The following is a 12,712-nucleotide window of genomic DNA, read 5'->3' as shown; positions in this document are numbered from 1 at the left end:
TAAAAGTCAGTTGAAATAGTATAATATACTCCCTGAATAGTACTAAAAAGTGTAGTAGGATTCATAAATAATAGCAAAAATAAGTTGAATAATAAAATAATTTTAATTTTTCATTCTTATTCAAACTCACGCTTATTGTATGTTTAGATTGAGAGTCTACCAGGAGACGTGCGCATCTGTGTTTTTTTTTTTGTGGATCTATGCACTATTTACGGAACTCACAAATCTCTTTTTTTAATAAAATTTTTATTAAAACTAAATTTCAAAATACTATTTACATATTTAAAAATTATTTTATTGCAATATTTTCAGTTTTCAACTTTTTAATGATAAACGATATCCAACCCTTATTGTTCTATCTTTAAAATAAAAATGGAAGTGAATTATATTGGTTGATAATATTGTATTAAAAGAGAGAGAGGAAGGATGGGGCTCACTAAAAAAGCGAAGGCTAGCGCTCTCACAAGTCGCTGTCAGTCATAAATTAGGGAAAGCGAAGAGAGAGAGCTATAGAGAATTGAGTCCACCCCACCATAGTCCATGCCACACCGAGCGGGAAAAATAAATATTATATACTAATAAATAAAATAAAATAAAAAAGAAAAAAGAAAAAGTAAAAAAGCTTTCTCTTTCACACATACTGTTACTGTGTCACAGACAACGCAATACACACTTTTCTCTCTATCTAACCTCATTTCCATTTCAATTCCAACCTTTCTTTCTCTTTCTCTCTCTCTTTGTCTTCTCCAATCTTCTTCCTTAATCACCCATCACCCACTTCTCTTCTAATCTACATCTCTCTCTCTCTCTCTCTCTTTGTGAAAGTCTTTTCCTTTCCTTTTTTTGATTTCAACATGTAGAATCTTTTAGTTATTTTTTTTTTTCTTTCGTCTTCAAGTTTCAACGTTGTCTTAGTGCTTTGTTTTGTTTCAATTCTTCATCGTTTTAGGTAAAGAGTTTACACAAAAGCATGGCGTTTTCTGTTGAGGGCTTCTCGATCCGGTAACTTTGTTCTTCAAACTCAAACTCTAAACTCAAAACTCAAACTCTTTCTTATTATTATCGTGATTTAATGCTTTCAAAATCTTTGTTTAATTACTTGGGTACTTTCACTTCTAACGTGTTTAAGATTTTATGTTCCCTATAGAGAGTACACTGCGAAGATGAGGACCGTTGACGTGGTCAAGTGCTGGCCTTTCGCCAAAAGCTCAGAGATTAACGTTGGTGGTGGTGGTGATGAAGATAAAGATAAAAGCAAAGAAGACGATATCATCAAGGCCTCGCTTCCTCCTATCACTGTCGCCAAGTTTCGCTGGTGGTCCCAGGAGCTTCAAAGTGTTAAATCCAATCAAACCCATCAACAGATAGCGAGGATTCAAGGAGAACAACATGGATTTCCAACGAAAGAGAGTGAATTTGGTGAGAAAAACTCGGAGGAGAAAGCAGTGCTGTCAGAAGAAGTGGCTGCTGAGGAGAAATTGGAGATGGTTTGCCCGGTTTGCCGTCTGTTTACTGCGGCAACTGTGAATGCTGTGAATGCCCATATAGATAGTTGCCTTGCACAGGCTTCCAAAGAAGAGCGTCGCCAAATGAGGAAGGCTAAAGCTACTAAGAAGAGGTCCATTGCTGAGATTTTTGCTGTAGCGCCTCAGATCGAAGCAGTGGATGTTGATGATGATGATGATGAAGAAGATAGTAGTGGTGGAGAGGCCAAGTTAGGTAGTTTCCAGTTTTCAGCTGGGGATTATGTTGTTTCAACGTTTAAGGGTAAGAAGAAAGTGAAAATGATGAAGAAGAAGAAGAAGAACAAGAATAGGAAGATAAAGAAAAGGGTTTTGGAAGAGAATGGTGTGGCAATTGAGAACAGGTTGAAGAAGAACAAGAGGAAGTTGATGATGAAGAAGAAAAAGAAGAAGGCTTTGAAAGATGGGTCAATTGCAACCAAGGTTAGTGATTTATATCATGAAATATTGTCGATTTGCAATAGTAATCTTTGTGATTTTGTGTTTGTTTTTGGGTTCTTTGTAGTAATTGTAGTATGTTCATTTTGGATATATAGTATTGGTAGCTAGTTTGTATCATAAAATCATGAATAGGTTTTTTTTTTTTTTTTTTTTGCCGAATAAAATCATGAATAGGTTCTCGATTACTCGTACTGTGGACTTGTGAATTTTGGGTTGTTTTCTTATGCTACATACTCCATTGGGTATTTGCTCTTTTTACTTTTCTGCTTGATATTATTGCTGAAAAAGCTGGTTAATCACTGCAATACGATTGAGAAGGAGAGCAGTGACCTTGTAATTGTACTTGTTATGTGAACTAGGCGGCAATGAGCTAGGCTGATCAGTAAGTATAAAGAGAATAAGTCAAAAAACTAGGAATGGGGGTTCTCATGTTTGGGAAGGATTCAGAACCTTACGGAGTTGAGGGTGGGGTGTGGTGTGGTGCTCCAGCTGTACAGTACGGGTTGGGCAGTGAAGGCTTTTATAATGGTGGAAGAGTTTTTGTCCTCGGTTTATCAAGGGGTATCCTTGATTAATGATGCTGCTTTTTCCACTGTTGCAATAATAATTTTTTGGAAGATAATCATTTGGCCCTTTGGGGCCGCACTGATTTTTTGATTTGATGGCTAATATTTGATCATGAAGATTGGTGGAAATATGAATGGGAAAGATGGCCTTGAAGAGGGCAATGTTCATATATATGACTAGTTGGATGTCTTTTCTTTATGTAATAATTTGAAGGGACTGTTTACAAGGTTTAAGGGGTTGGAGATAACGATACTAGTGGTGTCTATTGTGAAATGGGGTTGATGATATGCTAGTCCAGATGATCACTGCATCGGAATATTGTGAATCAGAATGCTATACATCATTATCACATGGACTTTATCTAGTGAACTGGGGCTTATGTCAACTTCATTGCTTATTTTATAAAATGGAAAAAGAGTTTCTTATGGTATGATGTTAGAGCAAGTTAAGGGGCGTTTGTTTTTGCATTCTGGGGCCTGATATTGGATGTAAGGATCTTGTCTGCATCTTGGCCAGATGGATTGAAGAAATGATGTTCAAGACTGATTACATGTCAATTGAAAAGATGACTACTATCTCCATTATGATAATCTTGCTAGGGAGCTATATGGCCTATTGCTGTTGTTGATCTAATGGTATTGGAAACTACTGGATCTCAATTGCTGTAATCAACGTGTTCTTTACTTATTTTATGTGACTTCCTGTGAGTTAAGGACTTTTGCTAAGAATATTGAAAGTTTCTTGCTCTATATAGGCCAAGGCTTCTTGTCCATGGATTACACCTCGTGAATTTGAATAAATTCTATACTTTGGATCAGAGTGAATGATTAGAGAATAATGCTGCTTTAGATGCTGATAATTTTGATTTTTGAGATGAAATGTGTTGCTCAAGAACTGCATCAGTGGAAAGTCTGCATTGGATTATACGCTTCAAACTGGTTTTGGAATATTGGATCTTACCTGTTAAATATAACTAGTTTAGAAAATTGTTAAATTCTGTATGGAAAATAAAATTGACTTTGACACCAAATTTGTTATCAGGCCGATTATAATTTGTTAGTAAAAATCATCAGATAGCTATGAAAAGTTTTGTAGTTCTGGCCTGAAATTTATGCATATTTAGAGCTTAAAGAGCCAAGAAATAGGATTGAAGTTAAGGTGTAGGACTAGGATCTTTTTAATTTGGTTCTTGAAAAAGTCACCTAGATTCTTAGAAATGGTGGAGTATCAATCTATAGAACCTTTGCTAGTTGCATGACAAAGAAATCCACAATAATGTGGATATTCCTCGCATGTTGGGTGGTCATTTTCATTATGACCTTGGATTTGTTTGTGTTAGATTTTAATCTTCTTTCAATTATTTTACTTATCAGGGAAAAAAAAATTTTCTTTTGGATTTTTCTTGGGCCTTCTGTATTTTATTTCATCAGTTCATATGAATTTGTTTATTATAATTCTTGACATGCTGTTGAAGAGGTTAACTAGGAGTAATCCACAAAGACAACGTTTAGAGGGGACAGTTTAAGCTTTTGTATGCATTTTCTTCTTGATGCCTCTTTTTATCCAGTTGTATAATTTATTTACTGTCTATGTTTGTCTAGTTTAGTTCTAAACCATTTCATTCATCATTTGCATTTAACCTCAATTCTAAAATTTTTCGAATGTTCTTGTCTTTACACCTAGAGTAATCTGTAGAGCTGAATCCCATGATATTAGGAATATCTTTTTATGTTAAGAAATGCTATTGGGAACTAATAGGCAGTCATAAAAATAATTTTATCTTTACTGCACATCTTTGCTTTAAAGTAGAATTCTAGTTAAGCAATCTAATGAGACAACATAAATCACCTGTTTAATCTCACAATAGTTTCAGATTTTGATTCCCATATTGTGGTCAGATATAATTCTGCTAACTTTTGCAACATACCAGCAGAATGGTTTTGAGTATATTCATAGTATATTACCATCAATAAATGCAACGTTATGCTGCGTTGAATGAACATATCCGTTAACAACAGTATTATGTATATGACAATATCTTTGTTCAAGTTCGTAAAGCTCATTTGTCACAACTATGCAATTGTCAATGTAACTGTTTCCTTATGTTTTAAATATGTTGGAAAATGCTTGGGGTAAAAAAAATGGTGAATGTAAGAATTACAAATATCATTGAGCTAGTTGCCTATATATAATTTTATAAAAAAGGATGAGTTTTTTTTTTTTTTTTGGGTGGAAAGGCATCCTTGTAGCTCAATTGGCATCTCTTGTGTTTCTAATGAAGACAATCTAGGGTTCAAATCTCCTTACCCCCATTGTAACTATCGAAAAAAAAAGCATCAACTGAAATAGTTTCAAGGTGCACACCTTGCTTGACTTTTTTCAGGCCTGATGCTCAATATGCAGAAGTCATAAGATTCTTTGAAAATTCAACTGTGGGTTTTCTTCTGAATCATGAAGAGATGAGAAATAAATACTTTCCGCAAAGCTCTTTACAATGACTTGAATTTGGAGATTTTTCAAGGATTGTAAGCAAACTGTACTGGATATTTGCCCCTTCCAGAATCTCTTCATATATCTGTATCTCCTAAGGAGCTCTATATGAGCAACCTCCTTAAACAAACTTCATCTAGGGGGCAGAAAGACATATGTCGATTAACTGCCTAGCTTCAAAGTCATTCAAATATTTCAAAGTTTTAGTCATTTTCCAAGACATGAGCAACTAAAACTTTTTTCTTCAAATTCTATCCGTTTTTGAATGATTGACATTTGACTATCTTTTCCATGTATTCCATTGTTGTAGATCATATGTTTGCTCTCAACAAAAGGAAATATTATATGTTTGCTCTACATCTTTGCCATGATTCCAAAAATATGAATTTTATGTTAAAAGTGTACATTTTTGTTCTTTTGGCCAATTTTAGCAAGCCAAATGCTAGGCACTTAATTGTCTCCTAGAAAATTTTTAATTCAAACCCTGCTCATACACTTTTCTCTAAAAAGCCTTAAATAATCATCATAACTGAGATGATATATGATTCAAATTTCAGGATTCAACTTAGTTTACTTTGAAGTATATGTTTCCTCCTTTATCTGTAACATTTTATGATATGTTTGTTGTTTTAACTTCTCTACAATTACTACTATATGGTGTTTCTTTAAATCCTTAGTTCACCCATAACCCAATCTACAAGAATCCTAATCCCAATCTTTAATTTGTAGTGCTGAAATTGCAAGCTTGGTATATGGCAATTACCTTGATGAATTTTCCTTAATGCTAATCCTTTTATAAAAATACTTCCCTTTTATGGTTTTTTCTTCTCTTTTTATTTGTCAAAAGAATGGAGTCCTTTTTTGTTGCAATGCTGACAGTGCTAAACTAAATTTTGAGTTCAAATGTTATTCTTTAGCTCTTTGACATCACTTTATAAGTGCCAATGTCATATTCTCTGTCTATTTCCCTTTTTCTTCATCTTCCTTTCCTGTTCATAATCCTTCTATTTGCCTTCCTCAATTGATCCCGTTTTCTTCATCAGCCACTCTTCAGGAAACCTTTACAACTATATAGTTGTCAATGGCTGAATGCTGCTAAGCCTTTTTCCTTGCCTGCAGATCCATCTTTAGCTCATCCTCAACCTGTCTCTAATGTTTCTCCTACCAAGGTATCATTTCCACCTATTCTGCCCCCATACTTAAATTCTCTACCCATTGCATTGCACAAAGTTAAGCATGGATGTATTTCTCACCCAATAATTTGTTTCATATGAACACTTGTCCTCTTCTCTCTGTGCTTTCACTGCCTTTGTTTCTTCTGTGATTGTTCCTAAGTCTGTTAAGGAGGCCTTGTTCATTTTTTAATTTGGAAAAAAATGGGAAGTAGAGATGTTATCATTTCACCATAATGGCACTTAGGATTTTGTTCCTCTTCCATCTGGAAAGTATATACGGTTGGCTGTTGTTGGGTGCACACTGAAATACTTACCTGATGGGTCTATTGAGTGCTTGAAGGCTTGTCTTGTGACAAAGGGGTATACCTAGAGCAACGACATTGAATATTCTGAAACCTTTTCACCGATTGCTAAGATTGCCTTTGTTTGAGTTTTCATATCCCTAGCTGCGAATCTTGGTTGGCAGTTATACCCAAAAAAAAAAAGAAAAAGATAATCTTGGTTGGATGTTATTTTAGTTAGATGTGGACAATGCGTTTTTAGACAGTAAATTATGTGATGCAGTCTAAGTAGAGTAACGAAATATGCTGTTTAGACCCCTAACATGACTTATGACCAATAATAATGATTTGTTCAATAAATAAATTGGGTAGTCAGTTAATCACCATTCAAGCATAATATGGAAAACAACAAATCACATCAACCATAAACAGCGTTTATGGTTGATTCACACATAGACTACTGGCATATGTACTCAGAGTGAAAACTCAAATGGTAAAAACACTTCGGAGCCAAGCTGAACTCATCAAATCCACTATGAAGATTGTTTCTATATAGACTCGTTAGGGATTTAGGCCCTGGTTGTGCCAAATTTATCTAATTTTAAACCAAGTCAATTATTAGTCCAATTATGTGCTGGTTCTCAATTGGTTTATTCAAACATGAAACACCATACCATACAAAATAATTCACATAAAGACAACGATATGGTGACCCAAAGAAAATCATTAGAACAACTTATCCCACAGTAAAAACCACTAGGAGGGTTTAACCTAACAATCCCAAGGTAAACAAAATCCACTATGAATAGAATGGAAGTTTATATAATAGACTTAACCTTAAATCTACTACTCATTCATTCAGTACTTACTAATGTGACCCCACGCAACTTGGAATTAAATGCACTCAAGACACACTAAGATTCCTAAGATTGGTTACACAAGGTCACACTTTGCCAACATAGTCCTATGGACTGAACAAGACTAACTTATTAAACCTCTTGTAAAAGTAGACACTGTATCTGAGGTCCCCACTCCTACTGCAATTGTTGAACTAGCCTTTAGCCTTCACAGTGATTTGGTGCAGTAAGCCGATCACCGACCGCCAAACCAATGACTTGGTTACTTCAAAGCGACTTTAAGATTTTGGTGTTGCCTTTTTGGTTTCAGTGGCGCTTCCAATACACTCTAGGTGATCTTTGGAACTCTCAACCTCTCAAAGATGATCAATGGGAGAGGCTTGGAAGACAAAGAATGCTGTCTAATGGTTTTTTTTTTTTTTGGTAGCTGGCTTCCATCTCACAAACTTAGGGTTGGTATAGGGTTTTTATATAAGCAGGGTTTGGGCTAGTGATGGCTACACAAATGACTTTAAAAGAAAATCTCAAAATTTCCTTAACATGGTATCGTTTGATCAAGTCTACTGAGATTTTCTGTCTGATTTTCAATCTCACATGATCGAGCCTTCATTTCTCACATGACTGAGCTTGTCATTTTGCACAGTGAACAGAAGTTTCGATCTCAGCCTTTTCAACCTTCAGGCTTCATTACCACTATTTAGTATCAAAACCCAACAATACAGATAAATTTGTCATGGCATTAACCAATGCTTAAAAATCTTGACTAGTAACAACCTGGGTTTGTTGCTCAAGAGTATGGGAAGGTTTGTAGACTGTGCAAACCTTGTGTAAGTGATACTAGCCATCCATATAATTTCATTCTGCATGAATATTTGAAATCATCTGGGAGCAACTATTATTGGCATGGCATGGGCATGGGCATGTATGGGAAACATGTTTGAATTGAATCATATGCACAGTGCAGAGAGAAGTAAATATGCATTCGAATATGTTTTGGGATATGTTTGAAAGTGAGGAACAAATGCATTCATGGCATTACTCCATTTTGAATGCATCATTTTTCATCTGATATCCCTCTGTCCTATAATCTTGGGTACATAATAGAAGTAACATGAAGATGTGCACACTTTGCATGCATCCATCTGACACCTAGACCACATCTACATGCAGCCTTGCATTCAAGCCTTTGGTAATTCTGTTATGTCCAGAAGCATCACAACGCTCACCGTCTAGCTGCATCAATGTGTATATTAAAATATTATTAAAGCACTGATTGCAGCAATTTTTTTTTATGCTTCTAATAAAACTAATACCATCCCATACTTGTGACTCTGAGTATTTTTCAACCTTATGATTTCAAAAGATAAATGTCATTGGCAAAAACTAAAAAAGTTATTTTTAAAGCTCCAATATTTTAATTTAGTGTTCTTCCAGGATCCGTAGATGCTATTTTCTGAGCCTGCCGCCCATCCCTGTATGATACTCCTAAGCATAGGGAACATTTAGTACCTTTGACTCCTTTATGGTAAAAGTGGGTGTTATAATGAAAGGGCTAGAACTTAGTCATCAACTTACCATGATATTGTAAACTAGTTTATTCTACCCATTAAACCATGTATAGTTCAAAAGCGTTGTCATTTTCAAAACCTTGTATGACATGATGTTACGGGTTTCCTGTTCTTCTCAGGAGAATCTGCTTGAGCTCAAACTGCATCCTCCAGTCGAGTTAACTGGAAAACTGAAAGGTTCATTGTGTAATAAGAGGTTTCAAGAGGGCATTTTGGATGCTTCTGCTGCCATACAAGGAAAAAAACCAAGTCTGAAATGCTTATCTACACAAAAGAAGCTGAAAGTTGTTCAGACATCCAAATTGATTGCAAAGCAGCACAAGCCGGCTATTCCTGTTCGCAGCATTCTCAAAAACCATAAAAAGGTTGTTTCAGGGTTTAATCCTGAAATTTACAACTTGCATTGTGGTAGTCTAGTGAATCATTCTGCTATCCAACGGTCTGATAGGCATGTTAGGTTCTCAGACAAGGATGATATACTTGGTCCAAGGAAGAAGAATCTTTCAGATGCCTCTGAGCACAGCATTGGCAACCTATTTTCAGATACTTTTTCTGCTTCACCAGGGAAGGACCAGTCCAGTGAATGTGATAAAGAAGTAGCCACTATGGAGATAGATGGAACTGATGATGATGATGTTTGTGTTAGTACAGATAACAGAACTGAGCCTCAACCTATAGCAGGGAAGAAACAGTTACTCAATACTCATGATCATGATGATAACCCATGTTTTTTGAGGCCAGATATTACTTGTCAAGACAAAATAAATCATTTTCCAGAGAAATCAGCGACTCTGAGTCAAATTGCAATTCATGATGATAATAGGCATATGCTTGATCATTCGACTGTGTCACATAAACCTGCATATGGTGGCAATCCTAGACTCATTTCTGCACTGGAAGAAAGGCATAATCCTCATGTAAATGCTCAGGTAGGTGATAATGTTATCAGAGCTTTCAATGATAGTGGAAAATCGATTGATCATTTTGCAGATTCTATCCATGGAGCTGCTGCAATGAATTCATTGGAAAATACACGGGCTTCTTCACAGCCTTCATCATCTTGCTTTGTTTTAGATGAAAATGCAAATAGGACACTTCCATTTGTGTCACAATCTGCTACAGAGAATTATAATGGATGTACTCTCAATTACAGACCATTTTGTCATGTGTCTCCAACAGAGTTGATGAGTAGCATCTATCCATTTCCGGAGTGGAAGCATAGAGCAGTTTCGTATAAAGAAAAGTCCATGGATGAAGGATTTTTTGGCTTGCCTCTTAATTCACAAGGTGAGTTAATACAATTTAGCTCAAGTGGGAGAGGTGGCTTGGACCAGCTGAGGCTACCCAGTACAATAACTGGTTCTTCCAGTTGCGTACCTGTGCACAATCTTGTCCTGCCGCAAAGTTCTGGGGATTATTTTAGTGTGAAGAAGAGACATTTTGTTGAGAGAGAACATCCAAAAGATTCGTTAAACTTGTTTCCTTCGCAGAATTATGTTACGGAGATCCCTAAAGGACATTTACCAGCTAGGTTAGGTGTCACTGAATTAGAAGGTGCCGGAAGATCAGATGCTTGCTGGCGTAATTCTGAGAGGGGGAACAACCACTCTGTCCATCTGCTTGATTCAAACCTGAACCTGTCTGATGTTTCTTTCAAAGGATGCTGGCAATACAATCAGGTGCAGAACCAAAATGCTAATGGGATTATTCATCATAAGGAAAATTCAGATAAAATCTTGCGAAATTCTACCCAACCAACAATGCGGCTGATGGGAAAAGATGTAGCAGTTGGTAGAAGTAGTAAAGAGATTCAAGGATTTGAGGATGGGAAGGTGTGGACTGATAAGGAAATCATCACGGAAGATCGTCGTGCACATGCTTCCCTGGAAAAATCAATTATGGAGAGAAATTTTCTGCAGGACTGGATGTTACACCCTGCATCAGCAAAATCGAAGGACGCTCAGCCATTAGAAATTCAATGCAATCACACGTCACAGAGCAATTTACTGATGAAAGCTCCAGAACCTAGGTTTTCTAACCCATTCCTCAATTGGCAATCTAATGTGGTTCATCGAAATGGCAGCCTTACCATCAATGAAAACCGTAGTAATGAAGTACATTCCTTTGTTCATTCACCTGCTTCATCAGCAATGTTTAGTGGTGCAGCTGGCTTCCAGGAGCCCTATATTTCTGAAGCTGAAACTCTAAGAGTCAATTCTCAGTTACCACTAATATCTACCCATCACATTAACTGTCAGCATATGCCTTGGAGTCCTGTTGAACTCAATCACAAACAGAGTCTACCTCATGCTACAAAATCAGCCTTCAACTTTCCTTTCTTGCACCCAGATTGTAGAGAAAATGTCCAACCCTCTTGGTTTCAGGGATCCTCAACGAGCCTGCCCCCATGGTTATTGCATGCACAACCGGATAAACCACTAGTTACCTCCCCTCAACCTTTTTCTGATGTGGGTGGTAAATACTTTCCCCAACTTATGTCTGGAACTAATTTTTTTCCTACCCCACCTGTGAATCATTTACCAGAAGTTTCTTATCATTACAATCCCATAAACTCTTACTCACACATGAGGAATTCACTTGGTGCAGCATCTATGTTTCACCCTCCACTTGTTTCTGGAGTTAATTCAACTTCTTCTGTCAACATGGGCTACAGGAACAGAATCAAGTTCAAAGATACAGTGAAGTCAAAAGCTTTTGCTATCAAAGACCCTCTTCCTTGCAAGAAAACCAAGAGGCCGGCAGCTAAAGTAGATCATTCAACAAAGCCCACCAGGGTACCTAATTTAGAGATGCCAAAAGATTTAGATGCTGAGACAGGGTTGACAAGAGAAAACTTTAGTGGTGACATTCAAGGTAATGCAGGAATAGTTGAACTCAACCGAAGCAAGGATAAAGCAATCAGGGTATCATTTTTCCCACATGAGAGTGAAAATGATGGGCTTAAAACTTCATCTGGCCCTGATCCTTCCAAAGTGGATAATGCCGCAAGATTAGGTCCTGTTAAACTAAGTGCTGGAGCAAAACACATCCTGAAGCCTAGTCAAGCTATGGATCAAGATAACTCTAGGCTGATCCATTCAACCATCCCTTTTGCTATGCCAACAGATTGTGGTAGTGTACCAGAGTCTCAGAAGAAATTAACAGAGATTTACAAGTTCTAGAAGTAAGTCTTACTATATTATATAAATTTCTCAGGCTTCCTTTTTGTCCACCATGCTTCATCCACTCTGCATTTTGTGAATTTTACAGGATTTCCTCCGAGTCAAAGATACAAGGTTGCTAGATCTTCATTTTTTACTACTTTTGGGTTGCTAAATTCAAAGGACATGTAGTACTTTCAGGTTCAGGTATTTGCATGTGCAGCACTAGCTCCAATGGGGGTTGAATGATGTAACCATGGTTTGGAATCCACTTACAAAAGATCAGCTGCTAGATTATGCTTTTGATATATGCTTTTTAATCGGTTGTTCGCCAGGTGTCATCTATATAGTGGTTTAATACTTCTCTAATGAATTATTATGTAATCTGGAGGACTTATTTTATCTTGTTTTATAAAATTTTCGTTCTGTTGCTGAAAATGTTGGTGTGATAATTATTTCTTGAACGTTGAATTTTGAATTTAAGGGAAAAACGTTTTGCCGATGTGATGTTAATTTTGTGAAAGTTCTTCTACAGTTCAGTAATGAGTAAGTGTAAGATGGTGTACGTTTTTTCTTCAATGATGTAATTATGACTCTTTGAGCACCAGACTAACGTTGGGAATATATTATTTATTTGTCAATTAGCAAA

At 36.4% G+C, this 12,712-nt stretch overlaps 1 protein-coding gene across 2 annotated transcripts; it reads left to right on the top strand.

The window, feature by feature from the left end:
- The first annotated feature begins 648 nt into the window (after window positions 1–648).
- Window positions 649–12,712, top strand: LOC142641147 (uncharacterized). 2 transcript variants are annotated; one of them, XM_075815541.1, is made up of 5 exons: window positions 649–1,002; window positions 1,148–1,946; window positions 9,022–11,377; window positions 11,510–12,086; window positions 12,173–12,712. In XM_075815541.1, exons 1-4 carry the CDS (start codon window positions 971–973, stop codon window positions 12,082–12,084), a joined length of 3,762 nt encoding a protein of 1,253 aa, XP_075671656.1. In that variant the 5' UTR covers window positions 649–970; the 3' UTR covers window positions 12,085–12,086; window positions 12,173–12,712. The 2 variants fall into 2 exon arrangements, with proteins under 2 accessions (XP_075671656.1, XP_075671655.1); XM_075815540.1 differs by having other exon boundaries at window positions 9,022–12,086.

This window comes from Castanea sativa, chromosome 6 (genome assembly GCF_040712315.1).
Source record: "Castanea sativa cultivar Marrone di Chiusa Pesio chromosome 6, ASM4071231v1".
NCBI classification, from domain to species: domain Eukaryota; kingdom Viridiplantae; phylum Streptophyta; class Magnoliopsida; order Fagales; family Fagaceae; genus Castanea; species Castanea sativa.
Note: the sequence above shows the minus strand (reverse complement) of the source record. Positions and strands in the feature narration are given on the sequence as shown.

Excerpts from the sequence above, each read along its gene's own strand:
- LOC142641147 (XM_075815540.1), top strand. The coding sequence starts at position 971 with ATGGCGTTTTCTGTTGAGGGCTTCTCGATCCG. Across the intron at positions 1,003-1,147 it reads GTTGAGGGCTTCTCGATCCG|AGAGTACACTGCGAAGATGA; the intron begins GTAACTTTGTTC and ends TGTTCCCTATAG. Across the intron at positions 1,947-9,021 it reads ATGGGTCAATTGCAACCAAG|GAGAATCTGCTTGAGCTCAA; the intron begins GTTAGTGATTTA and ends TGTTCTTCTCAG.